General features: G+C 42.9%; 1 protein-coding gene and 1 long non-coding RNA gene across 3 annotated transcripts in view; one reads left to right on the plus strand and one right to left on the minus strand.

Moving 5' to 3' along the window:
- Positions 1 to 14,470, plus strand: part of LOC146499952 (uncharacterized) — a 167,171-nt gene extending 152,701 nt beyond the window's left edge. Inside the window, exon 2 of the long non-coding RNA XR_014869912.1 lies at positions 14,014 to 14,470. This is a non-coding gene — a long non-coding RNA (uncharacterized LOC146499952). The remainder of the gene's footprint in view (positions 1 to 14,013) is intronic.
- The window catches only part of kalrna (kalirin RhoGEF kinase a), a 163,340-nt gene that overhangs the window by 63,144 nt on the left and 72,429 nt on the right, over positions 1 to 27,767 (minus strand). For both annotated transcript variants that reach the window (XM_085136077.1, XM_085136078.1), the window contains exons 15-32: positions 22,891 to 23,082; positions 22,620 to 22,789; positions 20,822 to 20,996; positions 20,366 to 20,618; positions 20,061 to 20,227; positions 17,850 to 17,969; positions 16,456 to 16,524; positions 16,207 to 16,356; positions 15,973 to 16,122; positions 13,675 to 13,789; positions 13,421 to 13,536; positions 9,761 to 9,883; positions 6,617 to 6,799; positions 6,422 to 6,543; positions 6,179 to 6,245; positions 5,990 to 6,099; positions 4,754 to 4,823; positions 3,609 to 3,698 (exon numbers count right to left, since the gene is read on the minus strand). In XM_085136077.1, the coding sequence (XP_084992203.1) occupies positions 3,609 to 3,698; positions 4,754 to 4,823; positions 5,990 to 6,099; positions 6,179 to 6,245; positions 6,422 to 6,543; positions 6,617 to 6,799; positions 9,761 to 9,883; positions 13,421 to 13,536; positions 13,675 to 13,789; positions 15,973 to 16,122; positions 16,207 to 16,356; positions 16,456 to 16,524; positions 17,850 to 17,969; positions 20,061 to 20,227; positions 20,366 to 20,618; positions 20,822 to 20,996; positions 22,620 to 22,789; positions 22,891 to 23,082 (2,442 nt within the window). The remainder of the gene's footprint in view (positions 1 to 3,608; positions 3,699 to 4,753; positions 4,824 to 5,989; positions 6,100 to 6,178; positions 6,246 to 6,421; positions 6,544 to 6,616; positions 6,800 to 9,760; positions 9,884 to 13,420; positions 13,537 to 13,674; positions 13,790 to 15,972; positions 16,123 to 16,206; positions 16,357 to 16,455; positions 16,525 to 17,849; positions 17,970 to 20,060; positions 20,228 to 20,365; positions 20,619 to 20,821; positions 20,997 to 22,619; positions 22,790 to 22,890; positions 23,083 to 27,767) is intronic.

The following is a 27,767-nucleotide window of genomic DNA, read 5'->3' on the forward strand; positions in this document are numbered from 1 at the left end:
TTAGATAGGGTCGTTACTCGTTACTTCGTGTGGTGGCTATCGCGGAGCTTCCACAGATTCAGTAACATTAGCAAGTGGTGGAGGCAGCAGGTGGATGAGGGAAAGGGGACGCAGAAGGAAAAGAGACCCGAGGCGGCCGCCGGTCCAAGTGTGAACTGAACTTCAGGTAAGAAGTTATGACCTGCAGTCTATCTGGGTCAGATATAAACCAAGTTTAGGTGGAGTTTATTTTCGTTATTCTGACTTTTTCCGTACTGCGTACTAGCTAGCATGACGGAGTTTCTATACAGCTGGGTGGGTGCTATGAAGTTAATGATGTTGAGCTTTATTTTGTTAAGTTATTAGATTTGCCAACCGTCCCGTCTGGTATTCAGAGAAAATATTACGCGTTTCTTATTGAGGTGAAAAGAAACAGTTTGTCCCGTAATTCAGCTACATTGAAAAAGACACAAAGCTGGAGTTATTCTGTGTCTTTGCTGCACAGCTGCCTCTTCTTCTTTCATTCTCCCCCCTCCCTCTCCCGTTTCTACTTCAATCATGAAACTGATCAATGATCAGCTGATCGGCTTTTCTCTCTTGTTTGTTTATCGCCCACTTTGCGCCAGAAAGAGGAAACCAGCCGATGTCACGTTAAACAACAGCAGCACGTTTAAGCTTGATCAGCTGTTGTTAGAATTTATTTAATATTAATTTCTAGTATCAGCTGATGTTTGCTGGAGCCACAGCTGCAAAAAAGCTGCTGGTCATGATGTGGGTTTGGTTATCTGGTGAGAGGGAAACATGAAGATGAAACCAGGAGATGTCCTTACTGAATCATCAGAGCTGAACAGGTGATGGAGAAACAGGTTTACCTTTTAGGTGACATGGATGAGTTGAAGGGAAGTTATGAACTGTTTCTGAGAGACAAATAACACCAGGATCCTTTTTAGGTAGCTGACAGCTGGTAACTGTGCAGGTGCGGATCTAGCAAAGTTTTGCCAGGGGGGCCAGGTAGGGCATTAACAGGGAGAGGGGGGCACAAAGAAATACTTTTCTTTCTTATTCTCATTTAAAATATCTCGCTTTTAAAAAATAATTATCTGAATCTTACAACAAACGATTGATAGATTGATGCATATATACCATCAAAACAGTGAACATCACTGTCACAACAGCGTTTGCTTTCATTCAAAGGCTTTATGATTTTTCCTATAATGGCGGGCCAGTCTCTAGTCGAAATGCCCAGGCCGATTTTTTGTCCCCGTCCAGCCCTGTATGCAGCTCATCTGCAGTCTGGTGTTACCTACATCTTCCTATTCAGAAGGCAGAATTTCCGAGTTCTGAGTACAATCAAAGCACCACGACTGCAGTTTTTGTGTTGGATGTAAAAGGCGCACATGACGCTGTGACCTAGGCTAGAATCATGGCAGCAGTCAATGACGGTCCAGGCGTGGGATTTCTCTCGTGGAAATATGCACATTATCTTTTCCTTTCTATTGGTAGGTGGCACAGTGCACTTGTGGCAAGTAAGCAAGCTAGAAGACTGGCAAAGTTATGGAAGCAACACATTAACAAGAGAATTCTGAGTAAAACCAAAGTTACTTTCCCTAGTAACTAGTTACTTTGAAAGTAACGAGTAACTTGAAGTAACTGAGTTACTTTTGATAGAAGTAACTAGTAATGTAACTTAGTTACTATTTTAAAGTAACTTACCCAACACTGATTAAATGTAAATGTCAGTGCAACAGCACCATCTGCTGGCAGAAAAGCAATTACACAATGTTTGTGCACACAGGGAGAAATCACAGCATGCCACTGAGTCTATTTATCTTCCACAAATGAACCCGGCGCGCTGAATGTAACACAGCGAGTGTGTGCTGGTCCAATCAGCTTCTTTAGTATAAAAATGGCGTCAGGTACACTGAAGGAGCTTTTAATGGGGTTAAAAAACCGTAACCATACTTTGATTTCCAACTGTAGCTCAGGCAGTAGAGCAGGTCATCTACTGATCGGAAGGTTGGTGGTTCGATTCCTGGCTTCCCCTAGCCTGCATGCCAAACATCCGTGGGCAAGATACTAGATAGCAACTTGCCCAAATTGCTATCCAATGCAGTATGCGTGTGAATGCGTGAACGCACAAGTCGAGTGCTCAGAAGAGTAAAAAAGCGCTTTATAAGACCCATTTACCGTAACATATTTAACGATAGAGCAGGGCGATATGATCAAAAATATTTATCACGATATACATTTGAAAATTTGAGATAACGATATAACTGATGATATAACTGACACTAGACAAAATACTTTATAACTCCACAACTTTATTAGTGCAAAAACCTCATCAATGTATTTTCACTTAAACAAGCAGCTGTTTTTTTATCTGCATTAAAGTTATATAAACATGTAACAGTGCAAATGCAAATTCCTCGCTGACAGTTTAACCAAAAGTATAACCATGTATAATATCCACAAAACTTAAAAAGAGGTTATACACACACAATACGGTAACATTATGTTGAAGCACAGTACGTATCACTCCGCGAGGCTCCGCCTACGATAGCCGTAATGCTCCAACAATCCATCAAGCGGTGCGGCTTCGTAGCTTAGCAAAGTCGTACTGAAACATTTGACAGATTTTCGAGCGCCGTGCACATAAAATCGTTTCGAGGTCAGTAAACACAACCAGAGTTCATACATAAGGCACACGGGATTATAAGGGGCTCTGTCGACTTTCAGAAAAATCAAAGGATTGATTTTAAGTGTGCCGTATTTTCCAAAAACACGGTAATAACGACGGCCCGCTAGCATGCTAGCATGCTAGCAGCATTTTTACAAACCAGTTCAGGTTCATCTGTTTCATTCAACGATCCGCTTTCACTCTTCTCATTCTCCGTCACCGCCATGTGCGTATGAAAACAAAGGCACTGCGCATGCGCGTTTTACCCATATTCTATTTGATATTTCATTTTCTTATCGTTGCCCAACATAATACCGGTGTTACCGTGAACGGTATGATATGGCCCAGCCCTATTTAACGATGCCTCCTCGGTGCGGTTAATGAAATAAAACACGTCACTCAGGCTTTTACAACAAGTGCCGAGTTTAAAGAGCCCAGAACGTGTCAGCTAATGCTGTAAAAATGCTAAACAAGCTTGATTTGCAAATGAAACTGAGAAATTTGACTCATTCTTAGAAAAGTACATCCTCATCTATAAAGTGAAGCTTCCTCCTCTTCATCAGAGTGTTTGGGAGCTGCTGTGTGTTTTCACAAGCTGTTCAGAAACTAACTCAGCAAGTGTCCTGCATCGAAGCCACTTTAATATATATCAAGCATAAGACAGATGTTACCTTCACAAACACGGAGATGCGCACACTTTGCACACTAACACACATACAGACCTGACACTGCTGTTACATTAACACTAGATGGATGTCACTATGCAGACACAGGAAACACATCCACATTTATAATGACTCAAAAAATCAGCTGTGTGCTCTTCACATCAGATGTAACATGATTTTATATTTTTTCCCAGAACAATCAAAAGTCAATCAAAAGACAGCGACTGGTGGGGACGATAAGCGTCGATGGTGCTGTGATGGTGCTGTGATGGTGCAGTGATACTCACATCAAAGAAGGTTCCTGCGTGCTCCAGGATCAGCTGGCTGGAGTCTGGTTTGTTCTTGCAGTAATCCACATATATGTGGAACTTATCAGCCTGGAAAAGGAGAGGAGGCAGCTTTACGTCCTGCTTACACTTACAGCTCACTGGGACGCCAGTTCAGCTCAGTGGGCGACCGTGTGACACGTGGCCACAGTGCAGCTTTGACTCACACCTGCAGTCCTTTGTCTTTCCCCCTCTCTGCCCACTTTCCTGTCTTTCATCACTGCTCAACCATCCAACAACTGCATAAAAATGCCCCATAATAACCGTAATAGAATAAAACAGCTGATACTGTGTGTGCACACGATGAAGGTTAAACGGATAAGAAGCATCGCTGCAGGACAGTGCTTCATGTGAACAGACCGAAGCCTCACTGTGGACAGAAGCAGCAGTCCTACGAGCTCGTCACCTACCAGAATAGATACGCTAACTCGCTGACCACAGCGCCATCTTGTGTTTTGCTGCAGCATTACACAAGAACACAGCCTCCTTTCAACTTTGATGTCACAGCTGTGCTTTCTTCATATTCTGCTGACAGCTTTCAGGAGGTTTATTTAAGAGAAGAGGAAGTTTAAGGGCTAACCTACGGAGCCCCGCAGGGGACATGGGAGAAAAAAAAATTAAGACGGACTTTTGCAAGATCTCGCAATAGTTTTGCGGGATCCCGAGTTTGTTTTGCGAGATCTCAAGTTTGTTTTGCGAGATCTCGCAAAACAAACTTGAGATCTCGCAAAACAAACTTGGGATCTCGCAAAACAAACTCGCAAAAGTTTTGCAAGATCCCGAGTTTGTTTTGCGAGATCCTGAGTTTGTTTTGCGAGATCCTGAGTTTGTTTTGCGAGATCCTGAGTTTGTTTTGCGAGATCCTGAGTTTGTTTTGCGAGATCCTGAGTTTGTTTTGCGAGATCCTGAGTTTGTTTTGCGAGATCCTGAGTTTGTTTTGCGAGATCTCGCAAAGTCCGTCTTAATTTTTTTTTTCTCCCATGTCCCCTGCGGGGCTCCGTAATAACCTGCTCTTTAAATGTAGTCCCAGCCTAAAATAACACTTACAACGTTGTCACTAGGAGCTACTTATGACACTCGAAAGCTGTTTCCACTGTGACTCTCACCCAGGTGACGAAGCAGTGACCCACGTCCTCTGGAAGCTGCTCATAGTTCACCAGCTCCTTTAGGAAAATACTGCAAAGACACAAACAAACAGACTGTATATTTTTACTGTAAATTACTCAAGAAGTAACACAGATATTAAATTGTTTAGAATGGTGATGTGTGAAACCTCCAGATGCTGTGAATGAGTTTAAAGCGTTGCTGCTTAACCCTTTAAGACCTACCATAGAACCAAGTCCGCCAGAGCTTATATTATATGTTTACATGCTGTGGAGCCATTTTTGGGAGCATTTCAAGTTGCTATACATCAATACAACCATTATAGCCTAAATTTTAATAATATGTCTGCATTAAGTGCATAGTAATTACATAAATTGCAAAAAAGTGCAATAAACTACAAAAAAATGAAAATCGTTTTTGTTTTTTTAACATATTTTTCTAGTTAGAGAAATTTAAGAGGCTTATCCCTCAAAACTGTAAATACAAAAAAGTTGCACAAAATAGTTTCCCACCACAGGAAATTTATTTTGAGTGTCTTCATAGTTTTATTTTTGAAATACACCAATTTTTATACACTGCAGGAAAAACGAAAATAAATATTATAATGCAAATTTACAAAAAAGCAGCATATGCATCAAAATAAACTATTTCCAGCAGTGCAATATGAGTCCTAAGCATCCCAGAAACCACACAGAAAGTCATAAAGTCAAAGATAACTTTTAAAAACACCAGTATAGGCTCATGAGGCCCTGATGGTAAAAAACTACATTTCCGCAAAATGACGTCACTTCCGGTTTCGGGCAGGTCATGGAGGACAGGTGATAGTTATGAACAGCTGATCGGATCGGCAAAGCGTGTTTCTGGAATATTATGTTTTTGTTGCTGCAAGTGCTTTTTATGCAGTTTTTGCAAAGCTATATGTGGAAGGAAACTGTGACCGAGGACAAGCTGATGGCATAAGATGTAAGTACAACTCCTCCGGTTTCATATGCAAAAAAAATTATTGTGCTAGCTCACGTGGTTGCAGAGCTACAGGGATTTAAAAGTAGTTGCGCAAAACAGAGCGTGCTGCTCTGACCGGCTTTAAAGGGTTAATGAACTATTACGTGGGTTTGTGCAGGGACCACAAAGAGATGAGACACAAACGAGTTTGTCGTGGACAGTTGGGGGGTGTGGCCCATGCATGAACACACACAGACAGCACATTCAACTGCAGACCTGATCTAAACGTCACTCACTTGCTGTGGAAGTCAAATATCTCCTGCATGTTACCAAATATGATGTGCTCTTTGTTAGCAATGCCAGGTGGGATCTCCTCCACGCCGTTGGTCATCTCCCACAGGTACGTCTGACGGGCACACAGAGCAGTCAGCCACACAGCACAAACGCACTAATGTCCACAAAACTAACTCGCTCGTTGTTCTCACCTCTAAACACTCCTGAAGGTCTCTGACGTAGGTCTTCTCCGTCTGCAAGAGCTCTGCCATGATGAACCTGAGAGAGGAAAAGCAGCACAGCTGTAAGGACGCATTCACGTGACGTCAGTGTGCACACACGACCTCGTCTGTGGAGTGGATGTGACGAGGTGAACGACTGCAGTGACACATGATGGTGACATTAAGGATACTCGTATTCTCTCCCACTCGCTCCTCCTTTCTTTCCAAACTCACTCTTTCTTCCTGGCAGACTTCCTCTTCTCCTCGTTGACCTCATGGTTGGGGTCACGCAGTTTGACCTCCGGGTCGTCAGTCAGGCTGGCGGGGATGGTGTCCAGTTCCAGGTCTTTGTTGTCCTGCACAGAGAACATCATTTGTGCCAGATGTTTGTGGGACTGCACTGACACGAGTGTGTGTTGCTGTTGTCACCTCAGAGCTCATTCCCAGGCTCCTCTCCAGGCTCTCCTGGTATTTGCCCATCCGTGCAGAGAAGTCCCGGTACCTGCGGTCCACCGTGCTCACCCAGCGCTTCAGCTCCAGCACGTGGGCGTGCCCCTTCTCCACCAGACTGTCTGCCAGCTGGATCAGCAGCTTCACCTTCTCCTTGGTTTGCTGCAGGATGTTGTCACACACACAGATTACAGAAGCTGAGGAGTCGCTGATGTTCAGCATCCCTACGTGGAAAACGTGAAACACACTGATACCCTGGAAACGTGGGACATTAGTAAGTACATCTTTGAATATCTCGTATACTATATACTGTATATACATCCTCCTGCACAAACATGACACCAGTGGGTGTAGCTGCTTCTCTTCTGTCACGTCTATCTGCTGAGTATCTGCATTTATCAGAAACTCCAGTTTTAGCAAATTTACACTGGCTGCCTGTAAAATATCCAGTTTAAGATTCTTTTACTTACTTGGAAAGTTATTATTATTTATTTAAACGAACTCCTCGACATGTGTGACCCCAAAAGAGCACTGAGATGCTCTCAGCACAACCGAGGTCTGGACTGAAGCACAGAGGAGATCGGGCAGCAGCAACCCTGACCCTGGCTGACCCTGAGTACCATCAGGCCTGTTTGATGTTTTTCTTGTTAGTTCACTGTCGGCTTATTTATCTAAATTTGTTCCTCGATTGTTTTCTTGTTTTTAACAGATTGTGAAGCACTTTGGTCGACTCTGTTTAGCACGTTTAAGAACAACAAACACATTTTGAGTTGAACTGTAACATTTTCCCATGTTTGACCAGGAAATCCTGAGTGTTTCATTTTATTAGAAGCAGTTAACAGTCTACTCATTAGTGATGTGCGATACCACTGATTTCCTTTCCGATCCGATACCAAGTAATATTCAGGGTGGTATCGACGATACTGATCTGATACTTTGTACAAAAACTTATTTTATTTATTGGATCTCAAATTATAGCTTCATAATGATTACAGGACATCAGATTACTTGTTCTTATCACTTAATCATGCAGAGTTCATCATACAGAAATTAAAACAAACTGAAGTTGTGCTATTTGAACACCTTGCCTGCAGCACTAAAGGACTCGTGAGAGACGTCTGTCTCGCCCCAGCAGCACCTGTCCCTCTCCTCCTCTTCAGTTCGCCTCAACATACGCGCCTCATATTCTGTGATATGATTTACTCTGAGGTGTTTGACGAGGTCAGTGATGTTGCCACAACCATACATGCCAACCCTCCCGATTTTTCCGGGAGAATCCCGAATTTTAAGATATTTTCAGGTGAGAATGTAGCTGTGTAAACTTCAAATATCTGAGCCGACACATCGTCTTCAAACCCCCGCGGTCTTTTGTTACTCGGGTTAAACATGATATATAAGTCACTTTGATAACTTCAAAATGTTATTGTTTGGCTTTTTCAGTGTTTCATTTGTTCGTGAGTAAATCGGTTTGGCTGAGAGTTATTAGATTAGATTAAATTAAATGTAACTTTATTAATCCCTCGGGTAGGTTCCTCCGGGGTTTTCACACAGCCCTTTTGAATGTCTCCCAAGTATGGCCACAACAGCTCACTTTTTTGCCACATGTATCGCAAACCACGTCTTGGCCGTTTGTTGAGGTAAAATACGTCCACACATGACTCCATTTACGCTCAGCCATTGCTGTGAGTGCGCACGCCAAGCGGCTGCGACACATTTATACAGCCGTATTTCGCACATGACTATGAAAGGCAGAAGAAAAAGTAGTTCCTTTGAATGTAGACAATCCGAATGTTATAGTTTCTTTCCACTGTGTTCCTGTTAATGATAAACTACAAATTTACTCTAAATTACTAAAATATCGATATTTTAATGTGAGAATCGATTGTAGAACATAAATGATTGGTATCGGAGGAATCGATATTTCAGGATCGATCCGCACATCACTGCTACTCATCCTCTAATATTACTATTAATCATTTTTCCTGATTTTGCACTGTTTACATGTTGAGGATTGATTATCATCCCTCCACTGCTTGAAACCTGTGAGGTGTCGATGACGCAGCACTGCCTCACTGCTCTGCTGTCAGTGTGAAAGTGGAAAATCACAAAACAATTGATGCAAACCAAAACTTTAAGCCTAGTAAAGTCAAAAGTTTGGGCACGCCTTCTCCTTTAATGGTTTTTCTTCATTTTCATGATTATTTACATTGTAGATTCTCATCGAAGGCAATGAACACACACGTGGAATTATGCAGTAAACAAAAAGGCAGGTGGAGCCAAAGATCTCAGCTGTGGACTCATCACCAAAGCACAGATGGTCTAAAGTCCATTCGTTGTGTTTCTTGACCCAATCAAATCTCTTCTTGTTGCTTTTCCTCAGTCGTGGTGTCTCAGCAGCTGTTTGAGCATAAAGGCCTGATCCACACAGTCTCCTCTGAACATGCAGAGATGTGTCTGCTCCTGGAGCTCTGTGTGGCGTCTATCTGGGCTCTGATCTGAGCTGCTGCTAACTGGAGATTTCTGAGGCTGGTGACTGGGATGAACGTATCCTCAGCAGCAGAGGGACTCCTGGTCTTCCTCTCCTGGGGTGTCCTCATGTCAGACGGCTTCATCGTACTCTTGATGGTTTTTATGACTGCACTTCAAAGTTTTAGCAGTTTTCCGACTGACTGACCTTCAGCTCTTAAAGTAATGATGGGCTGTTGTTTCTCTTGTTCTCGCCGTAATCTGAACTCTAACTGTTGTCAAACAGGCCTGTCAGCTGTGCACCAACCTGACTGCTGCACAACACAACTGATGGTCCCAACGTCATTAAGAAGGCAACAAACTCCACCAATGAACCCTGACAGGCTCACCTGTGAGGGGAAACCTGAGAGAAGGTTTGCAGCGCTGTCAACAAAGAAAGGGTGGAGTCTAAAATATGAGACTTATTTAGAGCTTTGCTACATAATCCTGTAAATCTGCTTCATATATTTGATGTCTTCAGTTTGTATCTACGATGCAGAAAGTAGTAAAAACAAAGAAAAACCATTAAAGGAGAAGCTGTGTCCAAACTTTTGACTGGTAGTGAAGTTCAAATACAAATCACACACACACACACACACACACACACACAGCACCTACTTTGGCACAAAGTCTGAAGTGATGGTAGTCATTGAGGAGCTGCTGTGTTTCCTCGCTGCTGTCGCCGGGTGACGTGTGCGTGGCCAGGTACACCTCACCTGTCTCCTGGATCCAATCCAGTGCCTGCACACAACAACACAAAAACACCACACATAGAGTTGATCCTGATCCTGTTAACTGCGCCTCTGTGGTAACACTTCATACTAACAGTATTAAAAAACCGAACGTTCATGAAACTGCTGTTTAACCGTCAACGATCTTTATAAACCATTAGCAACATTTTAATTTGTCTTTGTTGTTTTTGTGAAATCAAAATATTTGACATGCACAAGGTTTCCTTTCGCTTCTATCTTGTGATGCAGTATTGAGTCTCACAACACACTGTAGTGCTGAAAACAAACAAACAAACAAACAAACAAACTGCAGCTAACCATGGTGCCTGAACCTGACAGCCAAGGTAAACAAAAGAACTACGACGTGAGAGAAACAAACTGTGATCTCAGCGTCAGACCTTTTAGGACTTTCCACCACCCTCAACATAGACACCAATGCAAAACCTCCTGGAACCACCAGAGGGCGTCGATCCTCCACAACAGCAGTAACAGCAAACAAGTTACTTCTTGTCACAATTTTGAAGCTTTGACCGATGATTTAGATCAGTCCAGTTAAAATGCACAACAAACTATACACCGGCTACCTCATAACTGATTATAGAAGAACATTAATTGATTGATTGATTGAATCTTTATTTTGAACATGTTGAAAAAGTACAACAACATAGAATTAAAAGAGACAAATGAACAAAGCAAAACAAAAGGAAAACGAGCAACCACAACTACAAATAACTTTCATGTTCAAAAAGGAGCAGGAAGAAGCATAAGCTTATTTAATCCCACCCCTTTTCCACTATCTAGTAATCAATAGACTACAGAAATACCTCCTTGCAATTACATTATATGTTATGTGTATTTTTTTTTATTATTATTCATTTTTTATATATTTATACATATATGTTTCTATCTATCCATACATACGTATATACACATATACACATATACACATTTTCAATAACCCCAGTAACACCTCAAAGGATACACAACCTACAGATATATATATACCCATACCAACATACCCGTGCACCCGCACACACATGAAAATATTAGACAAGAACACCCTATCAAATCTCTACCTCTTCCCTGTACCCTGTAAAACCATCTCCTTAAACCGCTTTTTAAACTGCGCCGTGCTCATTTGGATAATGATGTCTTAGTTATGCTGAAATACAGGAGGTATGAAAAAGAGACTCGATGTTTTTGCATTTTGAAACTGATCTCACAGTTTCAGCTACAACAGCAGAAGTTGTGATAGGACAGTAAAACTCAGCGTCCACAGCACCAGGCTGCAGCAGACATTCATTTAATTTTCTTAAACTCAACGAGGATAAAACTGAAATCCTCCTTGTTGGCCCTTCTCCTCGGGTTCAGAGCCTTGGTGTCATCAGACAGTTCTCATGTCATCTCACTGTTCTATTTCCATCTACGTAACATTAACAGATTACGTCCTTTTCTTTCCACACAGCATCCATTCTCGTCCACAGTCTCGTCCACAGTCTCGTCCACAGTCTCGTTCAGTCTCGTCCACAGTCTCGTCCACAGTCTCGTCCACAGTCTCGTTCAGTCTCGTCCACAGTCTCGTCCACAGTCTCGTTCAGTCTCGTCCACAGTCTCGTCCACAGTCTCGTCCACAGTCTCGTTCAGTCTCGTCCACAGTCTCGTTCAGTCTCGTCCACAGTCTCGTTCAGTCTCGTCCACAGTCTCGTCCACAGTCTCGTCCACAGTCTCGTCCACAGTCTCGTCCAGTCTCGTCCACAGTCTCGTCCACAGTCTCGTTCAGTCTCGTCCACAGTCTCGTCCACAGTCTCGTTCAGTCTCGTCCACAGTCTCGTCCACAGTCTCGTTCAGTCTCGTCCACAGTCTCGTTCAGTCTCGTCCACAGTCTCGTCCACAGTCTCGTTCAGTCTCGTCCACAGTCTCGTCCACAGTCTCGTTCAGTCTCGTCCACAGTCTTGTCCACAGTCTCGTCCACAGTCTCGTCCACAGTCTCGTCCACAGTCTCGTTCAGTCTCGTCCACAGTCTCGTCCACAGTCTCGTTCAGTCTCGTCCACAGTCTCGTCCACAGTCTCGTCCACAGTCTCCTGCATTGACTGTTATAATCCTCTCTTGCATGGTCCCCCCATAAACTCCTCCATCAGCTTCAACTGGTTCAAAACTGCTCACATGATCACCAGAACTCCTCCTACCAGCACATCACTCCTGTCCTTCAGGAACTTCACTGGCTCCCAGTGAAAATCTGGATAATATACAAACTTCTGCTCACCTTCGAGGCCCTTCATCACCTCGCTCCTGCTCACCTCTCTGCTCCAGGCTGTGGGAGTCTCTCCCCCACATATAAGAAACACTGGTTCCAGTTTAAATCTCTGCTCGTCTGTTCAAATCTGCATTTTCACTGTGAACTCATCATTTATTTTATCTCCTGCTTTTTGTTTTTCATTGTTCTTCGTTGACATTGTTCTATTGTGAAGTGTCCTTGGATGTCTTGAAAGGTGCTTTTAAATAAATTAAATGCATTATTATCATTAGTATCCTCTCCCGTCCACACTGCTCTGGACTGTCTGCAGCTGCCTGTTCGGTGCATCAGTTCTGGACTCTGTGTGCAGCTACCTGCCCACTGTAGCCCGTCTCATACCCAACACATCTTAACAATTACGTCTAAAACAACCAAAATGTTTGAAACCATGTCCAACATATTTGGTGTTCCAATTGCCCGTTTATAGCTATTTTTGGGGTGACACCTTGTGATGCCAGTCTTTCCAAATCACACTCTGATCTTCTGGCCTTTTGCACTCTTTTGGCCCATAGAGTGATATTATTGAAATGGAAAGAGCCACTTCCACCTGTATATGGGCGATGGGTTAAGGATGTCATGTACTATACTCAGCTGGAAAAGATCCGCTACACTGTAAAAGGTTCGGTTCAGAGGTTTTATGACGCATGGCAACTTTTTCTTACTTACTTTGAAAGATTAAGTCCGGATACTATACTATTTTTTTCCCTTGCTGTTGTTCATTTATTTTATTATTTACTTTGTATCTGTAATTTTATTTTATTTTATCTCTTCTTTCCTCTCTGGCTGGGTTTTAGTTACACTGTTCTGGATGGGTGGGGGGGGGGCACGACTGTTTGTTAATATTGCTGTAATTGTTGTTGGAAGCAATTCTTTGTTCAATAAAAAGACCTTGATCAAAAAAAAAACAACAACCAAAATGTGTGCAAACAATAAGTGTTGCTAGGCAACGCGGATGACAACCCTGAACGGCTCGAAGTACAACTGGTTGTATGATTTTGAAAACATCCAAAATTCCCAATATACAAACACATTTTTGAAAAAGTCATGAAATATGAAAGGATGTGTTTTTAACAGCGTTGCATGATTTTTATAACCTTGTTAATTCAAACAGTGTTTATAGGTGCACGTCTGTGCAACGTTGTAATAATCATCCAGTGTTTACAAACCCAGTATTAACCTTTGTCATTTTATTGTTTCATTACTACTTATTTAAGAAGATTACTATAACGTGTTCGTTCTTTGGACACACTCACCTGTTTGGCGCTGCGTTCAAACACCAGATACTGCTGACACTGGTCCAGCCGCCGTTTCTTTAACGTCCAGAAGTGCAGGACTCTGTTCTCTCTCTGCAGCAGCTCGTTCAGAATAGCTGCACACACCAACAGGGACAATAATCACAGAGTTCATCCCTGACTGCTACACAACCTTCCTAACTCGCCTATCGTGGACATTACCATCTACTGCATCTGACTGGAGGCAACACACGCGCTGCATCAGTAGCACTGACCTTTAACCTGTTGCTCAGGTCCCCTGGTGTGACCGGCAGCTCCGGGCATGCTCACATTGTTCCTGTGGATGTACTTCAGAAACACCTCTGCATTCCTCCGGGCCAGAGTGCACGCCTGTAACACACCGACATCAGTGAACATGCTGCTTGTCTGTGCAATGTGTTTGCTAATAAGTGCTCAAAGCTGTCGGGGACGTCCAGATGATCAGACCAATAATGTCCCTGACACGCCCATGAACACCAGAAAACAGCGAGATCCACAGAGGCTGAAACACCAGGTGTAAAGGTGCTGCTGAGGCAGTCCAGCACCAATGATCCCTCCAAGCTGAGATGTGAGAGATTTGCCACGTTCAGCGCAAATCTTGTGTAGTTAGTGTGTAGTGTAGTCAATAGTGTTGTTGTGTGTGTCAGAACAATGAGGCGACTGCTGAATGTTACAGGTGTTACAGCAGTGATACATCTGCTGCTGTCAGGCCTGCAGGTATCAGGCTGTTGTTCTCCTTCATCTCATAGTGGACAAATTATTTTTGGAGTGACACAAATAATTTGTGTGGCATCAGATTTGATGCAGAACAGCTGATTGTTCTGGAAATAGTTTGAAATGTTTGTTTAAAAACACCTTGGCTGCATTTTTAGGTAAACAGCTGCAAAAAATGTTGTTGTTTGGAAAACTCAGTTACTTTTTTGAAGAAGTAACTATATAATTAATTGCCCAACATTGGTCATTATTTACTGTATTTGCAGACAGAGTTACAGACTCTCTCCCAGACCACAGACTCATAATACAAGTCAGAGCTTTATAATAAAGAAAAAGAAAGTTGTGTTTTCAAAATTGGAGTTCAGGTTATTTTTACCTCCAATAGTGTTAACATGCTACACATGAACAAGATTTTTATAATTTTCATTGTAAGTGGGCTAAAGCAGTTAATTAAAAGTAGTCTAACATAAATGCTGTAATTAGATTACTTTAATAAACATGTAACTTGGATGGATTAGATGTGGTCGATGTGACTACAGTGCACACGTCTGCTGTGAGCAACAGCAGGGTTTTAATAGTTTTGCAATTTTCATTAGTTTTTATTTTTATTTAGTTTTGACTTCAGATTTTCAATTTTATATCAGTTTTAATTAGTTTTTACCAATTGTTTGCTAGTTTAGTTTTTATTTTTTTGGAAAATCCTTAGTTTCAGTTTAGTTTTGATTAGTTTCAGTTACAGTTTTAGTCGTGTTTGCAATAATTAAGTGTAATCCCAAAAATAAAATAATCCCAAATTGGACTCTGGCACTTTCTCCCGACTTTTCCTGACATGATTCTGCGCGTGGACGGAGCAGCGACACAGACGACTCGACTAACGTGCTGCCACCTGCTGGCATAATGAGACACAGCAAGAAAAAGATCTGGAAACTAAACTTCATTTTCACCCTTGACTCTTGTATGACACGCACACATCAATGAAAACTAAACACATTTTTGCTATAAATTCAGTTAATTTTAGTTAGTTTTGTGAACACTCATTACAGTTTTCGTTAGTTTTCCTTTTTTTAAATTTTTTTTTATTTCCATTAATGAAAATGTTTTTTCACTTCTAGTTTTCGTTATTTCGTTAGTTTTCGTTAACGATAATAACCTTGGCTCACAGTGGTCCAAGGGACGCTCAGGGAGTTTGTGTGTTCAGACACATGAAACATTAGAGGGAACATTGTTCAGCACGTAACAGCAGGGTGCAAGATGCTAGCAGGCAGGGCATACAGGGAACGCCATAACCAAGTGGCCGGCATAGTGTACAGAAACATCTGTGCCAAGTATAACCTGGAAGCCCCGAGGTCAATGTAGGAGACGCCCCCAGGGTGGCGGAGAATGACCGAGCTAAGATCTTGTGGGACTTCCAGATACAGACGGACAAACTGGTGATGGCTGACCAACATGGTGGCAGACAAGCAGCAGGAGACGGCCGTTGTGATAGGTGTAGCTATACCAAGTGGTAGCTATAGCAGGGAGGAGGAACATGAGAAGCTGGAGAAGATGTGGAGGATGAAGGCAACAGTGCCACTTGGGGCAGTGACCATCAAGCTAGGCGAGAGTCTCCAGCAGGAACAACATCTGAGACCCTGCAGGACCCTCGAGCTCCCAGGCCTCTGGTAGAGGACACTAGCTTGAAATACAAAGATGCTCGCAATGCAAGTGGGGATTTTTTATATATATATGTTATTAGAATATGATGGCTTCATCTGCATACATTATTTATCAAACATGGCCAGCAGCCTGCTTTGTTCTTTGACAGTGAAACATGAAATCACCTTGAGGAAGGCTTCTTTCTGCTCCAGGTGCTTACTGATCAGAGGCAGCAGGTGGTCGCTGTCGGACGAACTTCCCACTTTGTCGTGTGTGCCACACCAGTCTTCATCGCGGCGGTACTCCTGCTCCAGGCTCTCCAACACACTGCACACCTGCACAGACACACAAACAGTTACCTTCCCGTTGCCGATGTAAGAAAACAAAAACAGCGACGGCGGCGTTTGCTTGAAGCGCACCTGTTCAGATGTCTTGTAGAAGGCTACGGACGCGTTGACCAGCTTCAGACGGTCCTCCATCTTCAGCATCAGTTGCTGCCAGTGAACGGCAACCTTCTCAGCACAGCTTCGAATTGCCTCTGGGTCATAATGACTCGCCTGTAGCATCATCTGATAAAAGGAGCAAAAGAGGTCACGATGGGCAGCTGTCAACTACCGACGACAGAGAAACGAAGGGAAACAGTAAGTCAGGCATTAAAGACGATTCACCTCAGCTTTTTGTTGGACCTGCAGAGCACTCTGATGTGTCTTCTGGAGAGAGTTAGCATGGAATAGAGACTGGAAGAGAGGAGATGTGGTTATTATCTCCACTATCACTCAGTTTAGGGATGCAACGATACCAATTTTTTCAAACCGATACGATACCGATACTTGGATCTGAGTACTTGCCGATACAGAGTACAAAAACCGATACTTCTACCACACACACACAAATGCAATGAATTGGAAGACAGGTTTTATTATATTCCCTGCCGATAAAAAATAAAATCTTAATAAAAATGACCACAAAAAAATTTCAAGTGAAAAATAAGCACTTCTGTTAAATTATTGCAGAGTCTCCACATTGTAATTTAACAAAATATCACTGAACTATTGGCACTGTCTCGAGCTTTCAGAATAATAAATAAACACTTCTGTTTGGAATAAAATAAATACAAATTAGGTTTGCGAATAAATTAAACTTTTAAATTATTGCAGAGTGTCCATATTGTAAACAAACAAACAAAATAATTATTATAAAATAAATAATAAAATATAAAAAATTATAAAATAAATAATAAATAAAATAATAATTGGCCCCCTAGTGGCCAATCTAAAAAACTACAACAGAAATGACAATCCACCCTCTGACTAATGAAATAAGTTGTTATCGGTTCATGGTATCGGTTAACTTTTACGAGTATGAGTACACACATTTTACAGTATCGGCCCCGATACTGATACCAGTATCGATACCGATCGATACCGATACCAATATCGGTATCGGTGCATCCCTAACTCAATTCAATATACCATTTCTAACATGTCTTTGTGGGGGTCTACACAAACACAAGGCTTAAAGGTTAAAGGGCCTCTAAAACAAAAAGACTCTTTAAAGTTCGACTCTGATCATTTACAGCTTTGATCACAATTCTGATAATTAAGCTGTATTAAAATGATCCAAACATTTCATTTACTGTTTTATTTCAGTTAAATACAGCAGGAGGGAAAAACTACATGGAGGCAAAAGTTTATTTTATATTGTTGTGCACGAGTGCGTGAGCCTGGGTACACAGCAGCACATCAGCAGGAAGATGCAGGAGTCATATCATCAAGACACACACACACCTTCAGACCTCTGTGGTCAGCTATTTAAAGTAACACCACAGCATCCAGTGACAGCACTTAAAGGATTTAATGTGTGTGTGTAAGTGTGTGTGTGAAGCAGTTACTGTTCAAACTCAGAGCAGAATGTAAATGACTGAGGTAAGCCTGGTTCACACAGACACACACACGTGCACATCTGCTACAATTCAAACCAGCACACATTGAAAAATTATTACTCATGTACAGTAAAACTGGTTGGAGTACCAATAAGTATGTGTGTGTGTGTGTGTGTGTACCTCTATAGCCATCTGGAACTGCTCATGCTCCCTCTGAAGCTGCTCAGCCTCAGACAGCGAGCTGGCGTTGACCATGCTGGCGTTCAGCATGGACTCTCCGTTACGTATCCAACCCAACACCTAGACAACGAGTCAGACACCATGACAACGTACGACTTATATAAACATGCAGGTGTGGCGGGAAAGCCTCCCTCACTAACACCATATCTGTACTAATAACATGTAGACGCTGTGGAGCTACGTGAGTGAAGTTTCAGTCCTGGACGACTGACACTGTGAGCGTTTATCATGAGTCATGTTTTTATTGACACACTTACTGAAACATCTTTAATAATGTGGAATCAGAATATCAGTAGGACACCCTCAGACCTTTTGTGTGATGCTTCATTGTTAACAAAAGGAAAGTTACAGCAGTGAAAGGTCAAAGGTTAATAAATAGAGTGTTTTTGGCTTTGACTGATGTCTTAATGGACACACTTGCACTACGTTATGTTTGTCAGAACTTCAACTACACGATACACACGGCTTCTGAGAGTTTACAAAAAACTAGTGTAAAAAGATTAACCTGTGACATGTATGTGCTCCTCGGTAGGGGTGGGCGATAGAAACGATATAAATTTGGCCAACGATAGAGATTTTCACTATACCGCTCTATCGCGATAGCGCATGTTGTCGCTCAGTTGTTCTCCTGACTGAAGTTTGGCCCGTGTACAGCATCCTGCTATGCGATTGTATTTGTCCCTGACCACCAGAATCCCTCACGTTAACTTTTATCAAGTGGAAAAAAAAGTTAGCGTTCATCCTCCAGCTTCACTGTGCTAATGTTATGCTAACATAGCTGTGTCGCTAGCAATCACGTAGCACAACATTATATACCAGGTAGTCCAACTTCAGTAACCCTGCAAACGTCACTGCTGTTTAGTTTCTGTCTTCATTTATGTTGGAAGTGACAGCAGAGCTGTACGTTTGAATTAGTTTCAAAAATCTCAGTCAGAACATGGTATGAAATGTTTAGGTGGAAACTAGCGAGCTAACTTCCTGCTAACTTCTAACTCCGTTAAATTTAATAAATTCTGTTTTCATGGATGCCTGGATGTTAAACTTAATTGTTACACCTGGTAAAGCAGCAACGCTGATGATTTTATTAAAGATGAAAGACCATTTGTAACTCTTAGTGTTCGTTTGACTTTGGGACCTGAATCGGACGGAGTTTAGGACCCAGATTACTCCGTGAAGCTCCTCCCTACGGCAGCCATAATGTTCTGACAATCCATCAAGCAGTGCAGCTTACCAAAGTTGTACTAAAACATTTTTTAACAGATTTCTGCAGCCAAAATCGGTTCGAGGTCAGTAAGCACAACCAGAATTCATACATTAAAGGATTTTAAGTGTGCCTTATAGTGTGGAAAATACGTTATACAGAAGAAAAGAATATATTGTGATATATATCGTTACCGCACGTGCTTCAAATTATATCGCGATATGAATTTTAGGCCATATCGCCCAGCCCTACTCCTCGGGTTACATGTCTTTGTAACACGGTGAAATCAACGCGTTCACGTCCCAAAACGTAACATATGACACCATGTGATCGTGGCAGGTAGGAGGCACGGCGCGACCCCGATTCACCGCTCAGTGACATCTTCCCTCGCCCGGCTGCAGCTCTCCGCTCACAGCTCGACATCAACAACAATCATTTAAGTGCAGAGGAGGAGTGACTTCGCTCAGGTGCACCAACCTCCAACCCCATTCTGTTGGATTCAATCCAATCACAGGGACACGCAAGGTTGCCTTTGGCGTTCCTATGGGACGTCTCGAAACATGACAAACTGTGAGTATGTGATGTGTGTTTGGAGTGAGAGCGGTCCTGTGAAAGATGACATTAGCCCGGGCAGGCGAGTGATCTCAGACAGATAGCAGTGAGGGTGTTCCTGTGTGTTATTAGCACGTTGGCATGAGCTTAATAAATGATTCAGCTGTATCCATTTGCAGCAGTAGCAGTGTGCTTCCTGTCTACACACAGCCTGGCTGTTGTTCCTGTCACTTCTCCAACATCGAGCAGCCTGTTCAAAACGAGAACAGTCGATAACAACGTTGCTCTAGTTGGACTAGCTTTCTCTGAGTCTCGATGTTTTCCAGATCTGGGACAACAAACTGAAGCTAAATAGCAAAGTAGGTTAAAGATGGAGTCGTCCCTGTGAGTGCCTTCACCTGTTTAACTTCTCCCTGCAGGTGGCGCAGCTGGAGAGTCTGCTCCAGCCGCGTGTGCGTGTGCTGCACGTTGACCTCCACCTCCTGCTGCTTCTCGTGCAGGAACTCCAGGAGCTCCTGAACCTGAGAGGCCAAGTCCAAGTCCTTCTCTCCCGTCAGCTCGATTCCTGTGACAAACACACACGTTCTGCTTCTGTCATGTCGACAAATTAGTGTAAAGGAAGTTGTGCGCTAAAGGCGGTGGATAAAAAAGTCAGATTCAAGTTCAGACCTCACGGTTCACTCCTGCGCTGTGCGTCCCTTACCTGAAGCCTGGACCTCCATGATGTACTGGTGCAGATCTTGACCCTGCTGCATCACCTCATAGGTCATGTTGTTCATGGCTGCTTTCCTCTCTGCGTGCCGCTTCAGCCGCTGTTCTGCCAGACCGATATCCTCTGAGCCGGCGGACGAGGCACCGCCTCCCCCGCTGCTGCCGCTGCTGCTAGCACCCGAGCGGCCGGTGTCGTTCAGCTGACGAGACAGATCCTCGTTCCAAGCGTCTAGTTCTGCCGTGACCTGCCAGAACGGGAAAAGCGAGCAATCGCAAAGACTCAAGTGAACAACAGACCCGGTCCAGCAGCTGATTTGAGCCGACTTGTGCTGACAAAACCTCAAAATTAGCAAAATATTTTTTCCTATTCTGCTCGGTGAAAGAAAGCGCATTAATTGGTGTTAACACATCACGTCAAGCTTTGCGTGTCTGAGGGTGACTGCCTGACCTCTATCGTGTACTGCTCAAAGATGCGAAGCTGCAGAAAGATGTCCAGCTTGATTTTGCGTTCATGGAACAGCTCCTCCATCTGGCCCTGGGCTTCATCCAGCTGCTGCAGCACACCCTGTATGTGCGCAATGGAACTGCAGTGTGGCGTCTTATTGGTGGACATGGCTGCATCCCTGCAAAAACACAGGATACAGGAGGAGACGATTCAAAATGGTCCAACTCGTATGCATTCCCAGGCTTCTGCAGCTCTTTGCAGACCCTACAGAGTAACCGAAGCACTGCCAGCATTCGTGCTTGTGCACGATGAGTTTATAACCTTGTGCTGGTGTCGTAAAAATAAAATAGGCTGAGTATTAATTAAAACATTATTGATCACTTGGAGAATAAAGCTGTAAAGATACTGTCGTTTCAAGACAAACTGCTGCTGCTCCCTCTGAGTTACTGAAATCATGCTTCACAGTTGGAAGGAAATCATGTTTCATTAGCACATAAACACAGAGTGGTGATCAGTATGAAGGCACAGCAGCTCCACCTCCTGCAGTAAAGAGGCATTTTATAAAACAACTGTAAACTCTGAACCAAAGATCATTTCAGCTTTTTTCTCAAAATGATCGTTTTTTCTTTTACTCGTTTCTTCCAACCAACTTTTACAGCGTTCCAGCTGGATGCTCCAGTTAGTCCAACACTTCCCGGTGTCCTACAGGATGGATCAGCTGTGTGATAAAGTGATAGATCTTTCAGCCCAATTCTACTTTTTCTGCATAATCATCATACAAAATGTAATCAAATGGAAAAGTCTCCTTTTAAAACTTGTTTTATTAGTTTTAATCTTTTAACTTTATGCATCAAGCAAACATTTAATTATCTGCAACATTCTCTGACTGGAAGAAATTAGTTTAACATTTAAACCTATTTTCTGCACATTCCAGCACATAAAATAAAATATTTTGTGTGTTTACACTCAGTCTTTCAAATAGATGCAAGTAAAACACAGCAGAAAATAAATAAAGTCAAAGACTAGCGGTCCTGTTGCTCTATTTTCACCTGTAAAGCAGGAGTGGGGTAGGCGGAGGGTTACCCTGGTGCAGGTGTGCAGCGGTCAGTGGAAGAATCCGCGAGTTTCTCTGTGAGTTTCCCATTACGTCGTAGCTACTCGGTGCTTGTTTGGAAGTTTAGGGGTTTTTTCGCTGTAAAAAGAAGTTTTCTTCCCACGCACAACGGACACTAATGTTTTTGTCACTTTTTATGGAATCAAACTCAAAGTAAGGTCAGTACTTCCACGCTTTAAACGCTGCACGCTCATACTCTCTCTGCACTCGATATATGATCCATTGTTGATCTGCACACAGCTGTTGTCACGAACGTCGCACTCGCTTACGTCACTGTCATGAGACATTCTCGCAAAAAATCACGGTTTTAGTAACGCAGTAACGCAGCGTTCCTACGGGAAAGTAACGGTAATCTAATTACTGTTTTTGCAATAGTAATCCCTTACTTTACTCGGTACTTGAAAAAAGTAATCGGATTACAGTAACGCGTTACTGCCCATCTCTGGTCCTGACACCACCCCTGAACTCGCTGCTCCACCCCTCCAGTTTCTGCTGCCATCACTGGGTTTCTGTTATTTCGTTTTGTGTAGTATTTGTGTGTCTGTGTGTTTTCATGACATTTGAAGTATTGCTGCTACAATCTGAGACGCTCTATTAACTTTAGAAATCCTCATTTCACTGCTTCAGTTGTTAGTTGGTGTCAGCTTCGCCGTAATACTGCCATAATAAGAAGAGCGTGACTGTTACCTCAGCTGCTGTATTAGCTCCTCCCCCTCTTTAATCACATTGAGCGTTGCCTCCAGTGTGGCTGTTTGCTGCTGCTGGAACTGCTGGATCAGAGTCTGAACCGAGTCCACAGAGTCGCAGCACACATCGTCCAGCAGCTGCTTCTGCAGCTCCTCCATCCACGACCACAGCTGGATGCAGACACGCAGACAGAAATGATCGTCAATGCAAAGAGAGTGAATAACACACATCACCTGTCTCTGTGGCTACATGGAATAAAAACTGTCCCCACCTCCTTCGTGTGTGTGTGGAAGGAGACAGACATGTCAAGCAGCAGCTTCCTGTGCTCCACCCGCCGGACAAAGTCCTGGATTCGCACTTCCAGGTGTCGAGCTGCCTTGTAGATTTCCTCCGGGTCACACTCCCCCGTCTGCGCGAGCTGCTCGGCCGCCTCCAGCAGCTTGTCTGCGTTGGTGTAAGTGTTCTGCAAGGTGGAGAAACATTTCCTTTGTTTGGTGTAATGAACCACGGCTGGCAGTGCACGATACCAAAAAGACAGTCGCCCTGAGCAAACACATTCAGATACAGACCAACGATTGATCTGCACTGTTGTCCAATCACAGTCTCCATACTTTTTCAAACCCTCTGCCTTTCCTCTGACAGTTTGTCCAACATAACATGTGACCACATTTCCTTTTGTCTCCAATGATTGATTCTTCCAGCCCCTAAAAGTCCAAAAATCAATACATATTGATGAAGCAGGGCTCTCTGGGGAGATACCTGTACTCCAACTGTCAGGATACCCGGAGACAGATCATGTGTTTCGTGTGAGGAAGCAAACGCCGACCACAGACTGAGAGCAGTTTATTAAGGCGCACTTACAAACGGAGAAACACCTACACAGGGAAGAACTTATACATAAACACAAAACCCGGATCGCTAGGAAAACCTTGGAAATGTTGACATAAGAAATCTCGGGAGGAGCGCAGCAAAGGTCAGGGGGAAACTCGCACAGTGTACACAGACAGGAGGTGATCGGGGAGTGGAAGCACATGGGGAAACAGCTGGGACAAGTTAAGAGTGAGCTCAACAAAGACTGTCAAAATAAAACAGGAAACACAGAGATGCTGACCGGAGACACGTGGGCAAAGCATGACTCATAATGAAGGAAAACCACGAAACTCAAACATATCAGAAGAACTAAACTGGAGGTTCACAGGAGCTGGAACCAAACACCCAACAACGTCTGCACTCGCATCTTTCAGGAGCTCCGGACGGTCTCACACACACTGACACAAAGTACCCAGAAAACTTCAAACAAACATCAGGAATATCAGGAGACCGCCAATTCAGTTTTCAGGGGTAAGGTCTCACTGTCATTAACTCCTGTAATCATCTCAGTCTTGTGTGAACTGAGAGTTTAAACATCTTAATATCAGTTTTCATTGCCTGTAATCTGTTACTGACAGACTCCTGGTCAAAGGCAGCAGTTACATTATAAACACTGAAATGTGTCTTTCTTTATCATTTGGTCTTCGAGGTGTAAGAGCTGTGGTTCAGATGTGAACGACTGATGTTTGGTTTAAATAAACTGTCTCAACTGCTTCTTAGAGATATCAAAGTTTAGACACAGCCGATCATACGGGCGCTGTTTGAATGAAGAGCCTTTACTCGCCCATAGTTTAAAGGCTCCTAAAGCTCCTCCTGCTGAAAAGGATGCATCATTGCATCAGGATAGACTGGTGAGAAAAATCTTATCCCATCTTATCTTAATGACCTTGTAGTACCATATCACCCTATTAGAGCACTTCGCTCTCGCTCTGCAGGCCTACTTGTTGTTCCTAGAGTATTTAAAAGTAGAATGGGAGGGAGAGCCTTCAGTTTTCAGGCCCCTCTTCTGTGGAACCAGCTTCCAGTTTGGATTCAGGAGACAGACACTATCTCTACTTTCAAGATTAGGCTTCAAACTTTCCTTTTTGCTAAAGCATATAGTTAGGGCTGGACCAGGTGACCCTGAATCCTCCCTTAGTTATGCTGCAATAGACGTAGGCTGCCGGGGGATTCCCATGATGCATTGAGTTTTTCCTTTCCAGTCACCTTTCTCACTCACTATGTGTTAACAGACCTCTCTGCATTGAATCATATCTGTTATTAATCTCTGTCTCTCTTCCACAGCATGTCTTTATCCTGTCTTCCTTCTCTCACCCCAACCAATCACAGCAGATGGCCCCGCCCCTCCCTGAGCCTGGTTCTGCTGGAGGTTTCTTCCTGTTAAAAGGGAGTTTTTCCTTCCCACTGTCGCCAAAGTGCTGCTCATAGGGGGTCATATGATTGTTGGGTTTTTCTCTGTATCTATGAAGCGCCTTGAGGCGACTGTTGTTGTGATTTGGCGCTATATAAATAAAATTGAAAGAAAGAAAGATGAAAGAAAAAACATTTTGGTGAATCCTTAAAATGTTCAAATGGTTGTTTTTATATCAGGTTTAATTTTGATTCTTAAAAAATCATGAACATGAATCAAAACATGAATCCTCCTTTTGCATTTTTAAACAGTGATTTTGTTATTTGAGAATCTTTTTCCTCTTGATGCAAATATAACATTGATCCTTTTCCAGGGCCGTGGGGAGGCGGAGCCTATCGCAGCTGTTTCAGGGTGAGAGGCGGGCTACGCCCTGGACAGGTCGCCAGTCTGCTGCAGGGCTAACACCAAGACACCATTCACACTTACACTCACACCTATGGGCACTTCAGAGTTACCAATAACCAAGCCCCACTAACTGCATGTCTTTGGACTGTGGGAGGAAGCTGGAGTACCCGGAGAGCAGCCACACAGCAGGGAGAACATGCAAACTCCACACAGAAAGACCTGAGGGTGGAATTGAACTCAGGACCTTCTTGCTGTGAGGCAACAGTGCTAACCACTGATGATTTTGTATCATTTATTCAGAAAACTGTCCAAATGCATCACTTTGTTTTATGAGGTTGAAGATACTGCCAGATTTGATAAGAAGAGGAGAACATCATCGGGGTAGAGATATATAAGATGTGCTTGTCATTCATTGGATCCCAGTCAAAGCTCGGTGTATCTCAGCGCTCCAGGCCGAGGGCCAACAGCACTGGTGGAGGAGGGCACCCTTGTTGGGTAGGTCGCTGTTATTGGTTTAGAAGTCCTTCCATTTGTTACGCTTGCCAATCGGCAGCGTATAAAATATAAAATATGTATAAAATTCTGATCCTCTTGAGAAACACAAACCAAAACCCAATCTGGGAAGTTAGATGGAACCGATCGAAGGCCTGTTTAGCATCCAATGATATCCAAGTATCTTTAGTATCAGAGTTTTCTGACATTATGTGTAGTAATTCTTATTAGGGATGCACCGATACCGATACTGGTATCGGGTATCGGGGCCGATACTGTAAAATGTGTGTGTACTCATACTCGTAAAAGTTAACCGATACCATGAACCGATACTAACTTATTTCATTAATCAGAGGGTGGCTTGTCATTTCTGTTGTAGTTTTTTAGATTGGCCACTAGGGGGACATCTCGCGCTAAACAGGCACAGGGTTAGGCGAGTGAGACTGGCAGCTCCAGATAAAAAAGAGAAACTGGAGGCTGCTGTAGCTAGGCTAAACAAAATGTCAGCAGTGTGGAACAGCCAACTTTAACTCAGGTTTTGGAAAAACGATGAAAAATGTCAAGAGAAAATCCACGGGCAGTTAAAATAACAGAGGCTCTGACTCATTTTATCGCTCTGGATGACCAGCCAATGCCAGTCGTGGAAAACAGAGGATTGTACCGTCTTCTCAGCATACTCGAGCTGTGATATGAAATATAATAAATAAACAGAAGCTCGAGACAGTGCCAATAGTTCAATGCATTTTGTTCAATTACAATGTGGAGACGCTGCAATAATTTAACAGAAGTGCTTATTTTTCACTTGAAATTTTTTTGTGGTCATTTTTATTAAGATTTTATTTTTTATCGGCAGAGAATAAAATAAAATCTGTCTTCCAATTCATTGCATTTGTGTGTGTGTGTGGTAGAAGTATCGGTTTTTGTACTCTGTATCGGCAAGTACTCAGATCCAAGTATCGGTTTGAAAAAATTGGTATCGTTGCATCCCTAATTCTTATATTATAGAAACTTTGAATAAAAACATTATGTAATCACCTTCAGAAGATTCTTTATACATTTATAGACGAGGGCGTAACCTTTGTTCTTTGAATTTTTCAGGTCCTGGTGTTTTGCCACTAATGTGTAGCATCTCTGCAAGGTGATGTCCACTTACTAGGACATTATGCTGCCACTGTTCTTTGAAATTTAAAACTAATGTCCTCTTATGTGAATCTCATTTTTCTCAGAAACAAATATCAGGTAAAAAAAAATAATCAGGTAATTCTTTGTTTTTACATTCATCAGGTGCCCATCAGCCCAAACGGCACAGAGAAATTAAAAACGCACTCAGGAGGTTAAATATGCATTTAGGTTACACTCTGTGATTCTGCAGGTGTGTGTGCAACTGTTTCTCTGTGTTAGCTATATGACTGCACAGGGTGGACTCACCCTATAGTGTGGAGGGGCTCCAACCCCCACAGAGAGCCGGATAAAAGGTCGACTGATGGTCCGACACAATAAATACATCAAATAAATGCTCCCACACTAATGTAGACAAAAGGCTACAATGTTATCTTGTCAATCACCTGTAATAAGCCTGTAACTGCTCATAGACAACCAAACAGACACAATCCACATAGCAAACGTTGTACACACATATTTGCATTGCTAACAGTTTTCAGTGTCATCACATTTCACATTAGGACGTCCTAATCAACCAACACGTCTTTGTAGTGAAGCAGGCGACTGAGCCAACGCTCTCTGAAGAAATGAAGGCTTAAAGCAGGGAGGAGAAGTTGGAAGATGACGACTTCAGAGGGAGTAAAATAGTATTTAAGTCATTCTGTTTGATGTTCGGGAGGCTCAGACGCTCATAATCAGATGAGCAATGACACAGCATATCAGATCATAAACTACTACTTAACCAATGACAACTTTCACAGTATACGAGAAAAGCAACATCACAAAGACTTGCAGACACGTGCCACGTCTTCCTGTTTGTGCAGATATACTTAGATATTCATCTGACACGTGCTACATGTATCCATGTT

This window comes from Neolamprologus multifasciatus, chromosome 16 (genome assembly GCF_963576455.1).
Source record: "Neolamprologus multifasciatus chromosome 16, fNeoMul1.2, whole genome shotgun sequence".
NCBI lineage: Eukaryota > Metazoa > Chordata > Actinopteri > Cichliformes > Cichlidae > Neolamprologus > Neolamprologus multifasciatus.